General features: G+C 38.1%; 2 protein-coding genes across 10 annotated transcripts in view; one reads left to right on the top strand and one right to left on the bottom strand.

The window, feature by feature from the left end:
- Window positions 1-23,892, bottom strand: part of LRRC36 (leucine rich repeat containing 36) — a 59,535-nt gene extending 35,643 nt beyond the window's left edge. For 3 of the 6 annotated variants that reach the window (XM_043599461.1, XM_043599463.1, XM_043599462.1), the window contains exons 1-5: window positions 23,776-23,891; window positions 12,112-12,239; window positions 9,165-9,357; window positions 8,273-8,369; window positions 4,885-4,973 (exon numbers count right to left, since the gene is read on the bottom strand). In XM_043599461.1, the coding sequence (XP_043455396.1) occupies window positions 4,885-4,973; window positions 8,273-8,369; window positions 9,165-9,357; window positions 12,112-12,239; window positions 23,776-23,845 (577 nt within the window). In that variant the 5' untranslated portion in view covers window positions 23,846-23,891. Of the gene's footprint in view, window positions 1-4,884; window positions 4,974-8,272; window positions 8,370-9,164; window positions 9,358-12,111; window positions 12,240-23,775 lie in introns of those variants that run through there. The other 3 variants (XM_043599464.1, XM_043599465.1, XM_043599466.1) reach the window with 3 other exon arrangements.
- Window positions 23,893-23,909: 17 nt separating this feature from the next.
- Window positions 23,910-24,558, top strand: part of KCTD19 (potassium channel tetramerization domain containing 19) — a 31,552-nt gene continuing 30,903 nt past the window's right edge. For all 4 annotated transcript variants that reach the window (XM_043599448.1, XM_043599447.1, XM_043599446.1 and 1 more), the window contains exon 1: window positions 23,910-24,006. In XM_043599448.1, the coding sequence (XP_043455383.1) occupies window positions 24,004-24,006 (3 nt within the window). In that variant the 5' untranslated portion in view covers window positions 23,910-24,003. The remainder of the gene's footprint in view (window positions 24,007-24,558) is intronic.

The raw sequence follows: 24,558 nt of genomic DNA, 5'->3' as shown, positions 1-24,558 counted from the left end.
GGCTACTATTAAACAAACAAACAAACAAAAAACAGAAAATAACACGTGTTGGTAAGCACGTGGAAAAATTGGAATTGCTGGTCCAACTGTATGGTGGGAACGTAAAATGGTACAGATGATATGGACAATGGTATCGCAGTTTCTGAAAAAATTAAAAATAGGGGCACCTGGGTGGTTCAGTCGGTTAAGCGTCCGACTTCAGCTCAGGTCACGATCTCGCGGTCCGTGAGTTCGAGCCCCGCATCGGGCTCTGGGCTGATGGCTCAGAGCCTGGAGCCTGCTTCCAATTCTGTGTCTCCCTCTCTCTCTGCCCCTCCCCCATTCATGCTCTGTCTCTCTCTGTCCCCAAAATAAGTAAATGTTAAAAAAAAATAAAAAATAAATAAATAAAATAAAATTACCATATGAGGCAGTAATTATGGGCCTATCCTCAAAGAAGTGAAAGCAGGGTCTTGAAGAGGTATTTGTGTACCCATGTTCATAACAGCATTATTCACAATAGCTAAAACATGGAAGCAATCCAAGTGACCATCAACAGATGAATGGATAAGCAAAATGTGATATATACAAACAGTGGAATGTTATTCACTCTTAAAAGGAAGGAAATTCTGACATATGCTATAACATGGATGAGCCTAAGGACATTATGCTAAGCAAAATTAGCCAGTCACAAAAAGACAAATACTGTATGATTCCACTTATATGAGGTACTTAAAGCAGTTAAAATCATAGAGAAAATAGAATGGTGGTTGCCAGGGACTGCAGAGAAGGGGAAATACAGAATTATCATTTAATAGATATAGTTTCAGTTTTACAAGATGAAAAGAGTTCCGGAGATGATGGTGGTAATGGTTGCACAGCATTATGAATGTATTTAATACCACTGAACTGTACACTTAAAAATGGTTAAGATGGTAAATTTTATGTTATATGTATTTTGCCACAATAAAAATAATTGGGAAAAACCCAAAACTATGGAGATAGTAAAAGGATCAATGGTTGCCAGAGGTTTGAGGGGAAGAAGGGATGCCTAGGTAAACAGAGATTAGGGTGGTGAAACTATGCTGTAGGATACTAAAATGGTGGCTACATATCACTATATATTTGTCAAACCTGTAAGATGTACAACACCAAGAATGAACCCTATTGTAAACCATGGGCTTTGGGTGATAATGACACGTTAATATAGGCTCAGCAATTGTAACAAAAGTACCACTCTGGTTCAGGATGTTGGTAGTGGTGGAGGCTGTGTGTGTGTGGAGGCAGGGGAGAATACACAGTGAATACACAGTGAATACACTGAGAATACACAGTGAATAAGGTCAGCTTTTTGCATCAAACAAGAATGCAAAAGTAAGGGATCTCACACTGCCTGTGGACCTCTGAGTGTATCCCTGGACTGAGTCCTTAGCGCTGAGTTTGAGGAACACTGATCTCTACCATTCACTTGATGTTTTCATATGCATCACCTGGGATTATGTTATTTAGGTCTTTCGTGTTTGTCTCATGTTCCTAATGATGCTGCAAGTGATTCAGGGAGTGGTTGCATTTTCTATTTCCAGAGTACATATACCAGGATATATATATGCATTATGTGGATTTACAAAAACACGGAAATTTTTTTGGTTGAAGAATCAAAAACACTTCACTAAAGACAATGGACTTTGAGTTGGGTCACTTAAAAAAGGGTAGGATTTTGATTAAAGCATACCAAGACAGAATTAGTTCAGGGGCAGAAGAGGGAGAAAAGAATAACTATCTGAGGAGGAGACAGTGGTTTGATGTGATTGCAGAATTGGAAACTGTAGTTCAGAAACAGGAGACAGGTTTCAGGTTAGGCTGAAGATATAAACTGTGGTCATAGTTTAAGGGAATCTTGTATGTCAAATTAAGGAGTCTTAATTTAGTAGGTGAGAGGAGCCATGTAAATTTTTGAGCAGGCAAGTATAATTATCACAGCTGAGTTTTATGAAAATTAATCTGACAGGAAAGCACAAAATGAACTGAAGGAAGAGACCAGGAGGTAGCATGGTGTAATGCTTAAGAGGACTTTGATGACAGATGGACCAGAGTTTGCATTCCAGCTCTGCCACTTGCTGTACGACTAGAACAAGTTATTTTACCTTTTTGGGTCTCAGTTTCCTCAACTGTAAAATAAGGATAATTATAACCACCTTCAAGGATGTTGTGAGGATTACATGAGATAATGCACAGAGCCTGGCCCAGAGTTTACACTCAATAAATGATAGCTATTACGCATGCCTATTAAGAGACCATTAGGAAAGGAAAAGGAAGGCTCATCAACTGTGGATCATACTATAGAGTATAAATGTTCAGCTGGTCTTTAGGAAAGGAGCAGCATCAAATCTCAGTATGGTTCTAAGCCCGAGTACTAGGAAAGTGGTGGTAACACTGAGGAAACCCTAGCTACTGTTTAGGGCTGGAGGAAAGGGGTTCATTTGGTTTTTTAACATGTTTGATTGAAGGACTGGAAAGTTTTGTAGTGGAGATTCTAAGTATATACAAAGTTAGATCGATCTATCTATCTATATTAAGATTTTATTTTTAAGTAATCTCTACACCCAACATGAGGCCCAAACTTAAAACCCCAAGATCAAGAGCCACACATTCTACTGACTGAGCCAGCCAGGTGACCTGAGATCAATATATTTAAGAGTCATCTAGAGGGAGGGAATAAAGCAAGTTTTACAAATAGATCAATAAGGGCAAATAAAGAAAGAAGAGAGCCTAGGGGCACCTGGGTGGCTCAGCTGGTTTAGCGTCTGACTTCGGCTCAGGTCATGATCTCACAGTTGGTGAGTTAGAGCCCTGCATCGAGCTCTGTGCTGACAGCTCGGAGCCTGCTTTGGATTCTGTGTCTCATTCTCTCTCTGCCCCTTCCCGTCTTGTGCTCTGTCTCTCAAAAATAAATAAATGTAAAAAAGAAAGAAAGAAGAGGTCTAAAGACATAGGCTAGGTATGTTTATTTTGGGGCTATGGGAAAAGAGAGAAGAACCTTCGAAAGAGTCAAAGATCATGTGGTTAGGAGAATAGGATGAAGATCTAAGACAATAGTTTTGTTGCCCATTCTAAATGATTGGTGGGAAAGCACTGTTTGGAACTGAGCTAGTGGAAACTGTCCTCCAGAAAGTTTTCTCCTAGCTTGTGGCACAACGATTAGCATGGCATAACCACTTTAGTCATATTGAATTACCAACAGTGCTTACAGGCAATAATCCCCAGGGGTCTAGCACAAACATGATTTTCAGTGGAAAGCAAAGCTGTTTAACGTTTCAAAGTAGCAACATAAATTTTATATTAAAAAAAAAAAAATCCAGGCAACAGCTGGAGCTTCCAAGAACCTTTAGAAATGGGCCCTGTATCTAGCAGAGCAGTTTTTTCTCAGGGGAGACTGTGCACTTTAAAACATTTTAATTCATGGAGTGAATTTTTATGTGTGCTAATGATGTAATATAACATAAATGAAGTTTAATTCAGCTAATACAAAGAGACAGTCAAATTACACTTCAGTGTATCTTTGTCATTCTGGAAATTGATATATAAATGTTTTTACCTAGAAAAAAGACAGGAAGGTTGTATACCAAATTATTCATTGGGATTCTCTCTAGAGGACAGGCTAATAAATGATTACAATGCTGTTCTTCATGCTTTTCAGTATTTTCCACAATTATTACAATAGAATTTCATCAAACTTTAAATATAAAAAAATGCTATTTAAAATGAAATAAAGGGAGAGCCTGGGTACCTCAGTAGGTTAAACATTCGACTTTGGCTCAGGTCATGATCTCACAGTTCATGAGTTCGAGCCCCACGTCCAGCTCTGTGCTGACAGCTCAAAACCTGGAGCCTGCTTTGAATTCTGTGTCTGCTTCGCTCTCTGCCCCTCCCCCACTTGCACTGCATCTTTCTCTCAAAAAATAAAAAAACATTAAAAAAATTAAATAATAAAATGAAATAAAGCAATCCATGCTCCATGGCATGTGTGCACTGAGGCTTCCAAGAAAGAAAAATAAAAATCACACTTCACTATGGCTTATTTTACCATGAAATTATGTTAAAATTACTTGTCACTAAATGTCAGCTAGGATAGATAAGCAGTAAGGAAAACAAAATACAGTATGTTATAAACTGGAAATTCTTAATGTCTAAACTACATACTCCATCTATTACAGTTATTGCTGGGATTTTAGGGATTAATTTTTAGAGGTTGTAAATAATTTGGTATATCCTTAAGGGGACAGAGACCTCTACAAAATAAAATTTTCTCAAGTAAAAGGTCATCTAATGAGTGCTAGGTTAATCCATAAAGGTCCACTGCATGTATTCTCTTGTGGAAAGCTTTCTCCTAGCCTGTGCCACAACCATTAATGTGGTATAACCACTTAAATTATATTGCACTACCAATAGTGCTTACAGGCAACACTCACCAGGAATATAACACAAACACAAGAGATTCTGCAGTTGCAAAGGTTCAAGGTGGAGAAGCACAGAAGGTCCAGGTTTTAAGCTACATTGATGCAGACGAGTCACCAGTCTCTGGCTAATGAATCAATCACCGTAAGCAATGCTCAGGAGTCATGGGGGCTGGCAATGCAACTTTCAGAATGTACTGAATGTAAACTGATATAAATGAAATTGAATTCTGACTATAGCTTGTACTTAATAGGTTCTGGTTTATGCCTGCTCAATAAATAGGGCTCCTTCTGGCAGTGAGAGAAGGGAGGAAAAGCACAGTCAGTGAATCTTGTGCTTATTGCAAATCTGTTATTTCTCAACTATTTTGTCCTCATCCTACCCAAGACTGCCCATAAAAACTGAAATAACTTATGTCTTAAGCATTTTGTGATCGGAGACAAAACTTACCAGTTTCAACTCTGTTATCAATATCAGCATTGACTTTTGATGAAGAACTCTCATCTGTCATGCAGTTTTTCATTGTCTTCTCCCTAGAGCTGCCACATAGAATAATTTATTTAAAACCCCAATTTAAAAGAAAACTCAAAAGAAGGTTTCTGAGATCACCACTAAATGCTATTTAGAAAACATTTATTCATGGTGATCAGATTTTTTCCCCAAACGATCTAGAAAATATTAATTTCACAAAGTGTTTCAGTTAAAACCTATTTTTAAAAAAATTTTTAGTGTTTATTTTTGAGAGAGAGACAGACAGAATGTGAGTGGGCAAGGGGTAGAGGGAAAGGGAGACACAGAATCTGAAGCAGGCTCCAGGCTCTAAGCTGTCAGCCCAGAGCCCGACACAGGGCTCGAACTCATGAACTGCGAGATCATGACCTGAGCCAAAGTCAGACACTTAACTGACTGAGCCACCCAGGCACCCCCAGTTAAACCCTACTTTTAAGGTCATAATATTTTTACTGGAAATAGTGAGAGAGGAGGACACTATAGTTCAGCCTTTAAAGAATGAAAGCCAGAACATTCAGACACCGTTTTCTTGACACAAACTTAGGTCTGAATGATTAAGGGAATATTTTCTTTTGAATTAAAAAACTCATAGGACACAGAAAGGAAGGTTCTGCTGCCAAGAATTACAGTGTGGACAACCACAGCCATTAGTTTAAAAAAACAAAAACAGACAAGAAAGGCAAGTTTTACATTTGATTGAAGTAGTATAGTAAAATATAACTACAGTAAGTACAGATTGGGAAGTACAGACAGGCTAGACTATGAGCTAGGCACTTTACACCCACCATTTTATTTAATCATAAAAGCTCCCCTATTATCTATTATCTCCCTTTTATAGGTTGGAGGAACTGGGACTCAGAAAGAATTAAAGAAAAATCTTTACCCAAACAAAACAGATGAACATAGGGGAAGGGAAGCAAAAATAAGATAAAAACAGAGAGGGAGACAAACCATAAGAGACTCTTAAATACAGAGAACAAATTGAGGGTTGTTGGCAGGGTGTTGGGTGAGGGGATGGGCTAAATGGGAAATGGGCATTAAGGAGAGCACTTGTTGGGATGAGCACTGGGTGTTGTATGTAAGTGATGAATCACTAAACTCTATTCCTGAAATCATTATTACTCTACATGTTAACTAACTTGGTTATAAACAAACAAACAAACAAACAAACAAACTTAAAAAAAATATTTACCCAAGGTTGGAGAGCTAAGATATTAATGTTAGGACTGGGCACTTGAGTACCATTTTACCTCTGGTTTTGCAATCACTATGTGATAACTAAACAGAAATATGATAGTGCTAACTATCTGCCTTACTAGAAAATGTATTCAGTTACACATTAATTCATCTCTGTATTTCTACAGTAAACAGGGTACCCCCAATGAATTAAAATAAGAATTAGGTCATAATATATATATACAAATAACTTTTTAGAAACATTCCATTTCTTTCTACAGCAGGATAAATTTTACTCTATGTAAAAGTCTCAAAATAATTAACTTAAAAAAATAGAGAACTAAAAAAATATATAGGGAACTAAAAATGCCCTCTGAGGGCTATGTTATAAACATATAAGGGGTTAGGGGTGCCTAGCTGGCTCAATCGTGTTTAAGCGTCCAACTCTTGGTTTCGGCTCAGGTCATGATCTCATGGTTCTTGAGTCTGAGCCCCATATTGGGCTCTGCACTGACAGCATGGAGCCTGCTTGGGATTCTCTCTCCCTCTCTCTCTGCCCCTCCCCCACTTGTGCTCTCACTCTCTCTCTCTCTCTCAAAATAAATAAACTTAAAAGAGAAAAGAAAAAAAACTTATAAGGGATAAGAGCAGAGATAGGCAAAGAGAAGGATCCAAGACCAACAGACACTGACTTCATTCATTCACTATTCAACAAATTGTTTCTTAATACCTTATATGTGCCAGGCTATTCTAAGCACTAGGGATACTGCAATAAATAAGACAAGCCAAGTCCTAGTTCTCATGGTGGGGAAAGGTAATAAACAAATAAAGAAAAACTCATTTGGGGAACAATATTTAATGCTGTGGAGATATGTTCATGATATCTTAACAAACTAAAAATGGTACATATAGGAAGCAAATTACTATAAAATAAATATTATATATGTATTATTTTTATTATTAATATGTATTTAGATATCCATTATATAACATGTAACATTGGAGATAAGCACACACACACACATACACATACCTAACATTAAGAGGATACTTACCATAATATAATTAGTGTTTATTTCTGGGTAGTGAAATTATGAGTTGCTTGTCTATTTCTTGTGGTTTTTAAATGCTTATTTATTTATTTTGAGAGAGAGAGTGAGCACAAGTAAAGGAGGTGCAGAGAGAGGAAGAGAGAGAAATCCCAAGCAGGCTACGCACCACCAATGCAGAGCCCAATGTCGGGCTCAAACCCACAAACTGTGGTATCATTACCTGAGCCAAAGTTGGACACTTAACCAACTGAGCCACCCAGGTACCCCTCTTATGGTTTTTCTATACTTTACAGGTTCTCAATAACAAGCATGCACTACTTTTATCATCAGAAAACAATACTAATAGACACATGTACATGTGTCTATAGGTAGGTACACAGATGTCTATAAGGATGTATACCAAACATTACAAGAGGTTAACTCTTGGTAGCAGACTATGGGGTGACTTTTACTTTTTTCACTGTATTTTTCTGTATTATGTAAATTGTAATGGATTTCTGTTTTTCAAAAATAAAGCTACCTTTTTAAGATAAAGAGCATGGGTTTTGTAGAAGATATGGTATCTTATTTTGTTCAGATTTTAGTAACAAGAAGTAGAAAAACCTACCTTTCCAATACTGTAGAGCTTCAAGGTCTGTTTACTTTTGTAGAAAAAGTTTTTTACAAACTTTTGTAGAAAAGTTTTATAGAAAAATGGTTCCCTTACCTTCTAACAAATTTATCTCTGTGGTAATGTAAACCTTCTAATTCAATAGGAAAAGACCATGTACTGATTTATAACTCCAAGAAAGATTTGGTAAGCATTTATAAGTCATTTCATGGTATCCCTATCTATAAGCTTTGAACAGCAGCAGCTCTAGAGAATTTTCAACAATCATATCCAAAGCAGACGCAATGGTTCAACAAAGCAGAAATGCTCCCCCTGAGGGCCAGATTCTCGTCCTAGATAAATCTCAATATATTGAATAGATACTTTTATTCCTGATCTGAGGATTCTTAAAACTTGTGGAGATTTCTACTGGAAAGTGAAGACATTAAGCAGTAATTCACTGCTATGTCCAGAACCAAACTAAAACTTTTTTTGTAAAGGATTGTCTTACCTTTTTTCCACCTCTAAAAGAAAATTTTCACTGTTGCCCAACTGACTAAAATGCAGCTTGGCAGCTTTTCTCTCACTTGCTCGCACTGCTCGGTCATCTGGAGGCAAAAAGCGTGGTCTGAGCATGTTTCTTTTTTGGAGTAAACAGCAGTAAGTCAGAAAAACATATTCACAGAGTAAAAACTAAAGATCAGTCTCATATTCTTTTGTTAGAGACAGGTCACAAAATACTGCTATTATGTTGTCACTGGAGCAAGTAGTAACTCAGGGAGACCACAGGGATGCCATAGCAACAACTGCCACATAGGTGTAATTACCCCTGCAGGAGAGTAGTTTACTGCAGCAAACAATCCAAAAGACCTAATATTAATGTCAAAAGTTACACTGTTTCTGACAGACATTATTTAGTTTCCCTATAATAACTTTCCTAGGGGCATGTGAAATCCAAGTTTGTATCATTAAGAAATGTATATTTCAATTTCAACAATAAAATTATAAAGAAATGTGGACTACCTCATTTGAAAGAATAATTATTATTCCTTACCAACTAAGCCCCAGAGAGTCGTATTCATTTTCTATTGCTAATATAGTTGCAAATTTGGGGCACCTGGAAAAATAAATCTCAACTGGAAACTCTTTGTTGGAGAGGAAGTGGTGGTGAAACCATCAACTGAAGAAAACTAAAGCTGGAAGTAACTGATAAAAATCATAGATTGTCATTCAATAAAAAAAGGACTTGCCATACATCCTGCCAACACAAAAGAGTTACATAAATATTGACTAATAAACAAATATATCCTGCCAGTGCACACTCTGGGCCAACACCCAAAAAGTTAGGAGGCAGATGGTTTAATGTAAATTCAGGGACAAGGAACAGGGGAGGAGGGTCTCACCCAGTTTCTCCAGAGTTTGTAGCGTGTACACAGCAAAGAGCCTATAATCTGTATCTTTCCTGACAACAGGATTGAGTCTCAAATCTAGTTCTTTGAGGAAGGGTAAAGACTGTAGGCGGGACACCTCCACTAATGAAGGAATGTTGTTATAATATAAATTCAGGTCTTGGAGTGAACATAAATACTGGATGCCCTGCAAGGAAAAGACCACATTATGAAACTGCACATTGGTAAGGACTAGGAACAGATGGAAATATATCTATTACTTCGATCCTTAAACATGTTACCTGGGTCACCCATGAGAAAGGCAGGGTTGAAACTCCCATTTAAGATGCCCGAGGAGTCCCTGGGTGGCTCAGTTGGTTAAGCATCTGAGGTCGTGATCTCACAGCTCGTGAGTTTGAGCCCCACGTCAGGCTCTGTGCTCACAGCTCAGAGCCTGGAGCCTGTTCTGTGTCTCCCTCTCTCTCTGCCCCTCCCCTGCTCATGCTCTGTCTCTCTTTCAAAAATAAATAAACATTATGAAAAAAAGTAAGATGTCTGAGAATAAGAACAAAGTATCCCATGGGCACTAGATGTTCTCTATATTAAATAATTCATAGATATCATACATTTCCTCCTTACAAAGTCTGACATAGAAATATCTGCAGTCAATTCTCTACTTCTGTTGCTCCCTGATAATTCTCCCTTCCAGTGGTAGTCAGGCTGAGTCACTTTTGCCCTTCTCTCACCTTTGTCACGTCCATTCACCTGACCCCAGAAGCACCTCAATTTTCAGGAGGAAAGGAAATAGGCAAAAGAGACAGCACCGGAGGAGAAGGGCATAATAAAAAAAATTAAATGTGTGTGTGTGTTGTTGTGTTCTTATATCTCAATGCCTCATGTTTAGGGTCAATGGATTATATGGAAAACAAAACAATGCTATCTCTAAGTCTTCCCTCCTGGAACAGTCTGGAACCTTTCTTGTCCTTTTCTCCTTTCAGAATTACCCTACCCTTCCATTTCTCTGGGATACTGGAGAAGAAAAGTCACATTTTCCTCCTTTGCTGAAATCTACTATTGAAAACAATTGTTTAATTTTCATGTATTTGGCTAGTTAGCTGCTTTAGCCCAACACTAAATTTCAGGACAGTAATCCAAAACATGTATATATATATGTACAATCATATACTTTTAGTAGTAAAAATCCTTACTATTGGAAGGAACTCTGTCATTAAGAGCTATTTTAGAATGGTAAAATTATTTTCCATCATGTATTTATAAAATATGTTTTTTAACCTCCTCTCATTTAAAATTACCATTTTTTGTTGCAAAAAAATTTAGAAAACTCAAAGCATTTCTGAATAAAACACTGTTTATACTTTGATACATTTATGTCTGGCTTTTTTCAATTCCACTAACTTCTACATTGTGAAAGGGTCACTGGTTACGAATAGTTGTCAGTGACTTTGGCCACACTTTCCAGGCGATACACCATTAGGATTCTATTTAAATGTGTAAATGGCAAGGAAATGTCTTCTATCCTCCTCTCACTTTTCCTGTTTGCATGAATTCATGTATTCCCCAAAGTAACACTAGAAATAACCACAAAACATTTACCCCCTGAGAAAATTAAGCAAAACCATTCAGAACTGCTAGAGATAAATATATGCAGATAAGTCATAGATGAAAAGAATGTAGAAAACATTTACCAAGTGCTTCCTATATGCCAAGCAGTGTACACATGCTAACTTGATTAATCTTCCCAATAGCTTTTTGTCCAAGTTACAGAAGCGGAAAGAAAGTGAGTATAAAAACAAATAATGGCAATGTTCACTCAATTTTTTAGCTTGAAAATTAACATACATACATGTGAAAAGAGGAGACTTAAACAACTCTGAATTAATGTTTTCTGAAACTGATGGGCCAAATACAAATGGCTGCTACCAAATAGTCTAAAGACCTAGTTTAACTTGCAGTTTCTATTTTTAGAATCCTAGTTGGAAATCCTGCTTGGACTTCCTCTTTTAGGACCCTTCATTTAGACCTTGAGATTGGGTCTGGCTTGTATTGTTGAACAAGTATCCCCTAAAAAGCACAAAATGGGTGGAATAATCCAGGAGATCATTAACTAATCCTGAATAGCATCCGTTGAGTCCTTCACCTTGAGTCTCGAAAAGAAGGGCTTAATCAAGACCAGCACAAAACTGGGTAAAATGGGAACATGTGGAAGAAACACCATCTGGGGGTCTACCACTAAGAAAACAGAACTTCCATTTCTGTGTGTGCACACTGATGTTTGTAGAGCTCTTAGTGTATTTGCTAATCCTCACACACTCTGCTCAAGCCTGCTCTCACCCTACTTTCCTGTCCTGCTCTCTCTTCTACCATCCCCTGATCCAGACATTTTTCTTTGTTTTCAATACCACCATTTCCTCTTCCTCTGTGAAAAAATTATTTACTAACAACCAGTAACAATCCAGTAACAATACAGACCAGTGTTTCTCCATGTGTACTCCATGTACCAACATCATCAGAATCCCTGGGTATATCCTGAGCCCACCCCAGACCCACTAACTCAGAATCTCTCTCAGAGTAAGAACTAAGAATCTGTATTTTCACAAGTCCTTCTTGTAATTTTTTTACACACATAAAAAATTTGTACTATTGCCTTAGGCTGTGATCATTTAATATAATTTTCCCTAAGTACAAAAGAAATTTTCCGCAATATTTTATTCTAAAAAATTCAAATATAGAATAGAGTCAAATGAATCTTACAGTAAATAATAAAATTTAGTTTGGAAACATTTAAAAGGAAGATGCTATATTCCCCAGGCTGGTATTACCTATCTCTTATTTCTTCCCATCAAAACAAACAGTGATAGATAGATAGATAGATAGATAGATAGATAGATAGATAGATAGATAGATAGGGCTGAACTGACTAGTCAGAGAATATAGAACTTACCTTCAGGCTAGTGATCAAATTTCTTGATAAATCTAAGGATCGGAGGTTTTTAAAATTTCTGAAGGCATCACCAATGGAATGAATTTTTCCAGCATAAGATCCCTGCAATGAAAGAGACTCCACCAGTTCTGAAAAGAGATCATCAGTAGATATATTATGATCTCTGCTTATATAAACAACAGTCAGTGAAAATAGGCCTTGCTTCCTCCCATATCCCATTTGTAAAAGGCCCTACATTCAAAGCTTCTAAGAAGATCATCTTCCTTTTAAAAGCAGCATTATCACCTAATATATTGATATCAAACTTTGGTTTTACAGAACCCCTGTGTTTCTCTATTCACCCTGAAGGATGTAATAAAAGTCTCCCAAAGTTCTCAAAACAAAATTTAAAAAAAAATTCAGTAATCCTACTGCTAGAATTTAGCCCTATAAATAATACTCAAAAATTTTCACTAGGATATATAATTTATACACATAGGTATCAATTCCAGAGAGGTTTTAGAATAGTTTTTAAAAAAAGAAAGAAAGAAGAAAAAGGAAACTATCACAGGATTTATCAGCAGAAGAGTAGAACTTAGGGGCCCCTGGGTGGCTCAGTCAGTTAAGTGTCTGACTTTGGCTCAGGTCATGATCTCACAGCTCATGAGTTCAAGCCCCATGTCTGGCTCTGTGCTGACAGCTCAGAGCCTGGAGTCTGCTTTGGATTCTGTGTCTCCCTCTCTCTGCCTCTCCCGGGCTTGCGCTCTGTCCCTCTCTCTCTCAAAAATAAATAAACATTAAAATTTTTTTTAAAAAGCGTAGAATTTAATGTCCTAAATAACAGTACACTGATACAATAAACAAAGTACTAGATCTGTGGCCTTGTACAAGTCACTTCATCTCTCTGTACTTCAGTTTCCTTATCTGCAAAATGGGGATAATAACAGTACTTAACTAATAACGTGTGAACAGTAATAATTAAATGAATATATATACAAAATTTAGAATAGTACCTGATACATGACCATTGTTATATATGTGTTAATTATTGTTATGCAGTCATTAAAAAGAATGAGGTCAATTTGTAGATGATCATATGGAAGATCTCCAAGACATTAAGTGAGGGAAATTTATGTGTGTAACTGTTTTAAAGTATATACATATATATTTATATAATATATTTATATGTATGGAAGAAAGTCAACTAGACTTCTAACAGCACTGAAAAGAGGAGAATCTCAAAACTGTCAATAGGAACTCACTGGCAAGTGTGGTGGGCCAAATACAATACCAATCAAAGCCGGAAGGAGGTATTGCAAGATCCAATTTGTAGATAGGTGCCAGAGGACTGCACTGAAATAAGGTTTTAAGGTGTTAGAACAGTCTGGACCATATAAACTCTGAAAAGTAATAAAGTGAAGATCCCTTTGAAGACAAGACCCACATCAGGGAGAAAGAGAAGTAGAGTGGGAGTAGAATCCACATTGAATGGGACAGAGACAACAGGTTCAAAGGAAAGAGAAGGTCCAGATACAAGTTGGGAGAGAAGAAAAGATGGCAGATAACAGGAAGCATAAAGCTCCATTTTTTAGTACTTTGTGAACAAAACAGAAGAGGGAGCTCCAAAACCCTGAAACTGGAAAGGCTATTCTGGCCCACCCTTACTATCTAAAAGTATAGGAAAACTTACTACACTTAAAAGAGCCACAGAAAAAGATTACAGTCAAATTTTATATGAGGTTAATAAAAGAAAAAAAAGAATAACATCCTTAAAGAATGAAAACACTCCAGAAAGCTACAACACAAATGAAAACTGTAACTTAATATTTTGAAACAAGTTAAAAGATACCAAAACAAAATGTAGCAAACCTCACAGTGTGGATCCCTCAAGTTCCCTGACACATACACAGGGGTCCACAAAATCAAAAGTATTTTTTTAATTATTTGCATAATAATATTAAAATATTAATTAGCTTTTCCACTGTTTCACTCATGGTGCAAAAGGAAACAGTACTGGGGCCTGAGGATGACTCAAGGCAGTGGCATCAAACTTCACTCACAGTCACTGTGTTCTTTACCATGGCTTTTTAAAATAGCCAGTTTCATTTAAGAATGTCCTTTAAAAAGCAGTAAAAATGGTTAACTTTATTAATTTTTGAATCTTGAGTACATGTCCTTTTTATTTGTCTGATTAAATTAGAAATATGCATGAAGTACTTCTGCTGCATACTGAAGTATGGTGGATGCCCTGAGAGAAAACATTTGTGTGATTTTTGAGATGCCAGCTTAACTAGCTACTTTTTTATGGAATACCATTTTTATTTGAAAAAAATAAAAACTTGATATATGATGGTTATTCAGACTTGACTATTTGGCAGACATTTTCTTGAAAACAAAGTGAGGTTGTTACTTCAGAAAAACAAGTGACAGTAATTGTCAATTATAACATTTGAGTTTTCAAGCAGAAATGGGAATTTTGGAAAATTTGTATCTGCCACTATGAACTTGACAGCTTCCCAACACTGAAAGATCTTTCTAATGAGATTGATGACATTAACAAACATGATTTTTAAATGTTACACAGAATGAAATTTGTCAGCATTGGGAAGATCTACATAATTCATTGAGTTAATATCTTTCAAATGACCAATGCATGATGTCACAAAATCACGCATGGGTAAAAGATCCAGTTAAATGCAAGATGTTACCGATGAATTTTAATGCAAGAGTACAAAGTACACTGACAATGGTTTTAGACTCTACATACAACTAAACTTTAAGAAACTACCATTTGTCCAGTTTTCATGTCATATAAAAGAAGAATATCCACAATCTCTTGAAAAGGCTATAAAATACTCTTCCCTTTTCCAACTGCTTATCTGTGTGATGCATCATTAAAAAAAATATATTTCAACTAGGGATGCCTGGCTGGTTCAGTCAGTGGAGCATGCAACTCTTGATCTCAGAGTTGTGAGTTCAAGCCCCCACTGGGTATAGAGATTACTTAAAAATAAAATCTTAAAATATGTACATATATTTCAAAAAAAAAAGGGGGGGGGCCTGGGTGGCTCAGTCGGTTGAGCATCCGAATTCGGCTCAGGACATGATCTTGCAGCTTGTTGAGTTCGAGCCCTACGTTGGGCTCTGTGCTGACAGCTCAGAGCCTGGAGCCTGTTTCAGATTCTGTGTCTCCCTCTCTCTCTGCCCCAACCCACTCGCATTCTGTCTCTGGCTCTCTCAAAAATAATAAACATTAAAAAAAAAGTCTCTAAAAAATAAATAAATAAAATAATAAAATGTGTACACATATTTCAACCAAAACAACATATCATAACAGATTTAATAAAGAAGGAGATATGAGAATCTAGACGTCTTCAATTAAGACATTAAAGATAACTATGCTAAGTGAAATTAGAGAAAGACAAAAATCATATGACTTCACTCATATGAAGACTTTAAGAGACAAAACAGATGAACATAAGGGAAGGGAAACAAAAATAATACAAAAACAGGGAGGGGGACAAAACAGAAGAGACTCATAAATATGGAGAACAAACTGAGGGTTGCTGGAGGGGTTGTGGGTGGGGGGATGGGCTAAATGGGTAAAGGGCATTAAGGAATCTACTCCTGAAATCATTGTTTCACTATATGCTAACTAATTTGGATGTAAATTTTAAAAAAATTTAAAAAGAAAAAAAGACATTAAAGATAATGGGGCACCTGGGTGGCTCAGTTGGTTAAGCGACTGACTTCAGCACAGGTCATGGTCTCACAGTCTAAGCGCCGCATCGGGCTCTGTGCTGACAGCTCACAGCCTGGAGCCTGCTTTGGACATGTGTCTCTCTCTCTCTCTCTGCCTCTACCCTGTTCATGCTCTTTCTCTCTTGCTCTCAAAAATAAATAAACATAGAAAAAAAATTTTTAAAGACATTAAAGGTATTTGTAGGAATATAAAAGAATGCCACTCTATTTTTTTTGGAAAATAGTTATTTTTCAAAAACATTATTTATGTTAATATAATGTAGTGTTAATGTAATGGATATGTTATGGTTATCTTTTAAGGAATTAATAAATAGATATTTAAATTTTTTCTCAGTTTCAATTTTAAATATAGTAAATGTAAGTAGATATAGTCCACATTAACAAAAGCCCTTTGAAATTCATATTTTTAAGAGTGTAAAAGAATTCTGAAACCAAAAATTTTAAAAACTGCTGAAAAATGTAAATTAGAAATAGAAAAATTCAGAACAATTATTGGAAAGAAAAGGAAAATTTGAAAATAAAGATAGAATTCAAACAATAATAAAAGGTCATTTCAAAAAAAAATTTTTTTTTCAACGTTTATTTATTTTTGGGACAGAGAGAGACACAGCATGAATGGGGGAGGGTCAGAGAGAGAGGGAGACACAGAATCGGAAACAGGCTCCAGGCTCTGAGCCATCAGCCCAGAGCCTGACGCGGGGCTCGAACTCACAGAGTGCCTGACGCGGGGCTCGAACTCACAGACGGCGAGATTGTGACCTGGCTGAAGTCGGACGCTTAACCGACTGCGCCACCCAGGCGCCCCAAAAGGTCATTTCAAAAATGAAGATTAGAGCAAAAAAAAACCAAAACACTAAAACAATTCTATTTCTGGGTATATATCCAAAAGAACTGAAAGCAAGAACTCTAACAGGTATGTATACACCCATATTCAAAACAGCTTTATTCACAATAGCCAAAAGATGGAAACAACCCAAATGTCTATTAATGGATGAATGGATAAACAAAACGTGGGGTGTGCATATGTGTGTGTGTATGTGTGTGTGTATGTGTATCCATACAAGGGAATATTAGTCATAAAAAGGAATAATATTCCAGCAAGTTATTTTGAAAATATAAACAAACTGATTCTAAGATTTATGTATAAAAGCAAGACTCAGAACACTCAATACAACAATGAGGGAGGAAAACAGTCAGAAGACTGGTACTATCTGACTTCGAATCTTACTGTAGAGCTATAATAATCAAGATAGTGTGGAGTTGGAAGAAAGCAAAAAAGACAAATAGACTGGACAGAACAGAGTCTAGAAATAGACCTACACATATACAGTCAACTGATCTTTGACAAAGAAGTAAAGCCAATTCAGTGGAAAAAGGATATTCTTTCAACAAATGGTGCTAGAACACTAGTGTAACTGGACATCTACAGATGGAGGAGGAGGAGGAGGTGGAAGAAGAGGGGGAGCGAGAAGAATCTAGACACTTTCACAATAATTAACTCAAAATGGACCTAAATGTAAAACACAAAACTATAAAACTTCTAAAAGATAACACAAAAGAAAATCTAGGTGAGCTTGGGTTTGGCAATAAGTTTTTAAATGCAACACTAAAAGCATGACCCATGAAAGAGAAACGTGGGACTTCATTAAAATTTAAAACCTGTGCTCTTCAAAAGACACTGACACACTGTTAAGATAATGAAAAGACAAGATACAGAGTGGGAGAAAATATATCTAAAGCACATATCGAGAAAAAACTGATATCCAAAATATACAAAGAACTCTTAAAACTCATCATTAAGAAACAAAAAACTCAATTAAAAAATAGGCAAAACAGTTGGAAACCTCACCAGAGAAGATATTCAGCTGGCAAACAAACATATAAAAATATACTCAACATTATAAGTCATTAGGAAATTTCAAATTAAAAGTGAGATACAACCATATACTTATTAGAATGGCCCAAATCCAAAACACTGACAGCCAAATGTTGGTGAGGATGTGGGATGTCTTTGTCTGTTTGGGCTGCTATAACAAAATACCACAGAGTGGCTTATAAACAACAAACATTTATTTCTCACAGTTCTAGAGTCTAAAGTCCAAGATCAGGGTGTCAGCATGGTTGGGTTCTGGTGAAAGCCTTTTTCCAGGTTGCAGACTACCTACTTAGCCATGTATCCTCACATGGTGGAAGGGGGAAAGGGAGCTTTCTCTCTGGCCTCTTTTATAAGGTCATTAATTTCTTTTATAAAGGCTGTGCCCTCATGGCCCAATTACCTCTGAAAGGCCCCACCTCTTAATATCATCACATTAGGCATTAGGATTTCCACATACAAATGGAGAGGGGGCACACAAATATTCAGACCATAGTATGCGTTAACAGGAACTCTCATTCATTGCTGGTGGAATGCAAAGGTGTAGCCACTTTGGAAGACAGCTTGGCAGTGTCTGATAAAGCAAAACACAGCTTACCCAATGATCTAGCAATCATGTGCCTTGATACTTGCTCAAGTGACTTGAAAGTTTATGTCCACACAGACCCCTCTATATTTATAGCACCTATACATAGAGGCTTAAATCCATAAACCTGAATGTTTATAGTAGCTTTATTTATAACTGCCCAAACTTAGAAGTGACCAAGAAGTCCTTCATTAAGTAAATGGATAAACAAACTATGGTACCTCCACACAGTGGAATATTATTCAGCAATAAAAAGAAATGAGCTATCCATTGAGCCATGTAAATACATGAAAGTACCTTAAATACATATTGCTAAGTGAAAGAAGCCAGTCTGAAAAGGTTACTTGTATGATTCCAACTATATAACATTCTGAAAAAGGTGACTAGTTTATAATGGTATATGTCAATTATCTCAATTAAAAGACTTTTAATCAGTTGGTTGAGTGTCCGACTTTTGATTTTGGCTCAGGTTATGGTCCCATGGTTTGTGGGTTTGAGCCCCACGTTGGGCTCCACATTGGTAGTGGAATTCTGTCTGTCTCTGTCTCTCTCTCTCTGCCCCTCCCCCACTAACACACATGATCTGTTTCTCAAATAATAAATAAGCTTAAAAAAATAAATAAAATTTTTCAAAAAAAAATTTTTAAAGATTACTGGTTGTCAGAAATTACATATAAATGACTACAACTACAGGACATTCTGAAAAAGATAATAGTAAAAAGAAAGAAAGGAGCTCTTAATCATGTCTATGTCTTAGAAGTTCAGTCTGTTCATCATCCATGTAGAAGACAGACTTAAGGGTGGGCAGAAATAGGAGTGAGGTGGGGTGCCTGTGTGGCTCAGTCAGTTAAGCATCCAACTCTTGATTTTGGCTCAGGTCATGATCTCATGGTTTGTGGGATCACAACCCTAGTCAGGCTCTGCACCATCAGATTCTTTCTCTTGGGATTCTTTCTCTCTCTCTCTCTCTCTCTCTCTCTGCCCCTACCCATCTCTCTCTCTCTCAAAAATGAATAAACTTAAAACAATATATTACCTATATAATAAATTAATGGAATTATTTTTTAAAGCCAAAAAAGTATATAATTATATATTTTCTCTCTTTACCAAATAATTATTAGCAGCATACAAATATGTTCTAGTATATTGTGCCTTTAAAAAACTTGTTCTTGGGGTGCCTGGGTGGCGCAGTCGGTTAAGCGTCCGACTTCAGCCAGGTCACGATCTCGCGATCCGTGAGTTCAAGCCCCGCGTCGGGCTCTGGGCTGATGGCTCAGAGCCTGGAGCCTGCTTCCGATTCTGTGTCTCCCTCTCTCTCTGCCCCTCCCCCGTTCATGCTCTGCCTCTCTCTGTCCCAAAAATAAATAAACGTTGAAAAAAAGAAATTTAAAAAATAAAAATAAAAAATAAAAATAAAAATAAAAAACTTGTTCTTGATCCCACATCATATCCCTCAACTAATATTCTACTTTTGTGTCCTCTTTTATAACCAAATTTCTCAGGAAAGGTTCTTACCTTCACTCTCTCTTCTCCCTCACATATCATTCCCTTTTTTTAAATTTAAAAAAAAAAATTTTTTTTTTCAACGTTTTTTTATTTTATTTTTGGGACAGAGAGAGACAGAGCATGAACGGGGGAGGGGCAGAGAGAGAGGGAGACACAGAATCGGAAACAGGCTCCAGGCTCCGAGCCATCAGCCCAGAGCCTGACGCCGGGCTCGAACTCACGGACCGTGAGATCGTGACCTGGCTGAAGTCGGAGGCTTAACCGACTGCGCCACCCAGGCGCCCCATTTCCCTTTTTTTTTTAAAGCTTATTTATTTTGAGAGAGACAAAGAGAACAAAGGGGGAGGGGCAGAGAGAGAGAGGGAGAGAAAGAATCCCAAGCAGCGAAGAGCCCTACTCAGGGCTCGATCCCATAAACTCAGGGCTCGATCAGATCATAACCTGAACCTAAATCAAGAGTTGGATGCTCAACTGACTGAGCCACTTAGGCACCCCTATCATTCCCTGTTCATACCAACCCAGGCTGGCCTTCCTCCCCATTCTCCAGAAACCCCCTTAAAGTGACCAATGAATTCCATATTGCCAAATCTAACAGATGCTTCTCTGCTTTCTTAGCTTGTCAATAGCATTTGGCACAGCTATCACTTCCTTGGTGTACTATCATTTCTTAAATTCCAAGACACCATGTTCTTCCCTCTCTATTCAACCTCTAAACACTGAAATGCCCCAAAATGAATCTTAAACCTTCTTCTGTTCTCCATCCATATTCTCTAGTTAGGTGAGTTCATCCAGTCCCATTGCTTTAAATACCACTTATTTATTTGCTAATGTCTCCCCAAATTTACATCTCTAACCCCGACTTCTCTCCTCTGAGATCCAGACTTGTATATCCAATTGCCTACTAAAATTCTCACATTTGAATGTCTAGTTGGTATTTTAAGCTTAACATGTTTAAAACAGCACTCTTGATTCCCCTTCCCCAAACCAATCTTTCCCATAGTCTTTGCTCTCTAGAGAGATCTCTCTAAATAGCACCATCATCCATGTAGCAATAACTTAAGCCAAGGCTAAGTGTTACTTTTGAATCTTCCCTTTCCTTGTGTTCCACATTCAATTTTTTTTGTAAATCCTGTCCGGTCTACCCACAAAATACACCTTGACTCTGTCCATTTCTTTTTATCTCCACTGTCATCCTCCCAGTCCAAGCTATTCATTATCTCTTATCTGGACGACTGTAACAGGCTTCTAATGGGTGAGAGTCATATTTTAAAAATAAGTATTAGATCAGGACACACCCCTGCTTAAAATGTTTTCATGAAAACTGACAAGCTGATTCTAAAATTCTAAATGAGAATAAAGGACCAAGAATAACCTACATGACTTTGAAGGAGAAAAGAGGAAAGTAAAGTGTAATCAAAACCTACTGCTAAGCCATGATAGTTACAAAAGGGTGATATTGGTGTAGAAATAGACAAACAGAACAGTGGAACAGAACAGAGAGCCTAGAAATAGACCCATGTTTACAAAGGAACTTGGAATACAGCAGAGATACTATAAATAGGTTCCAGAGAAACTGGCTATCAGTATTAAAAAAATACAATTATACCAAGTCACACCTCATATATAAAAATAAATTCCAGGTAGATTAGACTTAATGTGAAGAGCAAAGCTGCAGAATTTTTAGAAAAAAAAATTATTCATCAGTGTAGGGAAAAACTTCATAAATAAGACACAAACATCACAAATCATAAGGAAAAATAAGCTTGATTACCTTAAGATGGAAACTTTCTGCATGACAAAGGATAACTTAAACATTTATGGGAATTTTTTTAGGACAGAGAAATATACCAAAAAACAAACATACAACACAATCTGTAACTGCACCACAAGATTATCCCTTTGGACATTAAAAAGAAAGAGTAGCCAGAAAATTCCAACAGTACAGAAAAGTACAGAATAAAAGTAAAAGCCTTTCTCTCCAAAGATGACCACTGTGATTTCTCACATAATTTTATAATGCATATACCAACACATTAATTTAATTGAAAAATGTCTGTTTTGCTGATAGGTTTTTTAAAAAGAAAATTTCCAAAGAATATAGATGCTCTTATTCCTTAAAAAAAAAAAAAAAAAGATGCCTATATGTATACGTTTCTATAAATATTGGAAAAGGTATGGAAAGAGGGAGAGGGAATAATATTCTTTCACTTTAGATACTTTTGCATTGTTTGAATTATCAGAATGAGCACAATTTTGTTATTCAAATGATTGTAACAAAAGTAGGAAACAAACAAAAACAAAATAACAAAAAATCTGCCATATATTGTTCTAGCTAGAGAATGTAAATACATGCCCCTCCACCAAATAAAACCGAATCAATATATTTTTTTTAAAGGCAAGAAAAATACAGAAGCATATCAAACCAATAAAGCTTTTCTTACCTAACTTGTAAAATAGGGGCGTTCAAAGTAGTTTGGAAAAGAAAAGCCAAACCTGAAATATCTGCATGAGTCTATTTATACACACACCAAACAGTTACCTTTGGCTGGGGTGGAGGGATTTCCAGAGGAAGGAAAGATTAATACCCTCTTTGTTCACTCATGTAATGTTTGTTACTAGCATGCCCTAATTTTTATAAATTTTAAATAATAAAAATTTTTTTTTGAAAGAGAGACAGCACAAGCAGAGAAGGGGCAGAGGGAGAGGGAGAAAATCTTAAGCAGCTTCCACCCCTGGCGTTGGTGGGGGAGGTGGTGCTCCGCGAGGGCTGATCTCATGAGGGTGAGATCATGACCTGGGAGGAAATCAAGAGTCACATGCTTAACCCACTGAGCCACCCAGGTGCCTCTAATTAATATGTTTTAAATAAAATAAAACCAAATTATGTCATACCCCACAAATAAAAAGTACTAGAGGAAGCAAGAAGGGCAACTTTTTGTTATTGTTAAAGCACAGGCTCTGGACTCAAGGGTCCTGGGTTAATAAACCCCAGCTGTGTCACTTTGGGCTGGGAAACTTTGGGCAGAAGTCTAAACCTAAATTTTAAACCACCTGTAAAACAGGCACAATAACAGCATCTGCTTTATAGGTTTGTTATGGGGATTAAATATTGCAGGAGGTGGGAGGGGAAGCGTTTAACTCAGGACCTGGCGTTAATGATACAGTAAATTTAGTAAGAATAAAAGTTGAAGTAGGAATGCTGATAACTTTCCCAACATTTCTATTCCTAGAAACTCAGAAAACAATCTGTGTGAGTTAGACCCCAGGTCAAAGGTGGGGTCTGCAGTCACTCAGCCAGTTGCACCTCCAGGACGAAGTCAAGGCTGGGGCACTGCCATAAGCGCCCTGAAAGATGAGCGGCTTGCCACTGCTTTCACAACAGGCCCCTTTCTGAGTGCCACGCATCCTGTGGACTAAAGAAATGGCCAAGCTCTTGAGGCTGAGACTGGACGAAGAGAAGGGTTGATGAAGGAAACACCCTTTTCCATTTTGCCCCAAACAGGAAAAGCCCTCCTGGGTCTGAAATTTCAGAAAATGCCAAAATGAACTCCCTTCGTGCCTCCTCAGGAGCACCACGACCTCAAAGTCGCTTCTCAGCACGTCCCTTTTCCCATCAATGTCCCTCTTGGGGCTCCGTTTTCTTCCGCTAGTTCAGACTCTGTCCAGTTTTGTGTTCCTGGCCTCAGTGTCCCGTTAATCTAGTTTCTCCTTCTCCACTTCAGACTCCATTCCTCTCCTTCAATTTCTCGCCCTCCTCCCCAGACTCAGGTTATTTACTTCCTTCACCTCTACCTTAGTGTAACTCTTTTGCCTCAGTAACCTCTCCTCCGCCTCAGGGACCGTTCCTTCGCCACCCTTCCCCCGCGTCCACTTCAGGTTTCCCAGCTTCCACCTCAGTTTTCTCCCCTCAGCCTCAGACCCCAAACTCCCGGCACAAGCCCTCCCAGCCTGGCCCTACCGGGCTGCTCCAGGGTCAGCGCCCCCAGGCGGCGGACGCCTTCCTCGTCCAGATCCCACTGCTCCGCCATCCCTGCCCGCCTCTCACCTGTCTCCGCCCGCGAGACAGGCTGGCGCGCGCCAGGCTCCGCCCCCTACCAGGCCCCGCCCCCCGCGCGAGCGGCCGATCTCCTCCGGGCCGTTATTGCCTAGGTCACGCGCCTGCCCGCCAGCCTCAGGAGTCCCGACTATGGTATGGAGCCATCCCTGGCGGGGGCGCCAAAAACAATAAAGCAGATAGGGTGGCGTTGCGGTCGAGGATTAGAGCTTTGGGGTTAGGGACGTAGCTCTGGGATGTGGGGTAGGTTATGGCCCCAGCTTTGTAGGATGTGGGGGCTGGCTCTGAGGAACTGGAAGAATGCTCCTGTTTTGAGGGATGAAGTGTTCTGCTCTGAGGATTTGGGGAACTTCAGGTCTGAGGGGTTGGTGGTGTGCCTCTTGGAGAGGTGAAGGTCTTCATATCTCAGTGCTTGGAGCTGTTGACACTGAGGCCAGGCAGTGACGGCCGTGTGAATGAACTGGTGTCCAGATCTGAAGGATTGGGGTAGGGGGTGGGAGGCAGCTCTCTGAAGCATGATAGGGAGGGAGCCCCAGATCTGAACCATTGGGGAATTTGGCTGTGGGGAGTTGAAGTCCTGTCTTTAGATCATGGGCTAGTTCTAGCTCTAGAAATTGATTTGGAAGGCGCTTCTTTGGGAAATAGGGATCAGTGTGGAAAAGAGAGATACTCTTTGGAATGGGGTAG

Source organism: Prionailurus bengalensis, chromosome E2 (genome assembly GCF_016509475.1).
Source record: "Prionailurus bengalensis isolate Pbe53 chromosome E2, Fcat_Pben_1.1_paternal_pri, whole genome shotgun sequence".
In the NCBI taxonomy this organism is placed as follows: domain Eukaryota; kingdom Metazoa; phylum Chordata; class Mammalia; order Carnivora; family Felidae; genus Prionailurus; species Prionailurus bengalensis.
Note: the sequence above shows the minus strand (reverse complement) of the source record. Positions and strands in the feature narration are given on the sequence as shown.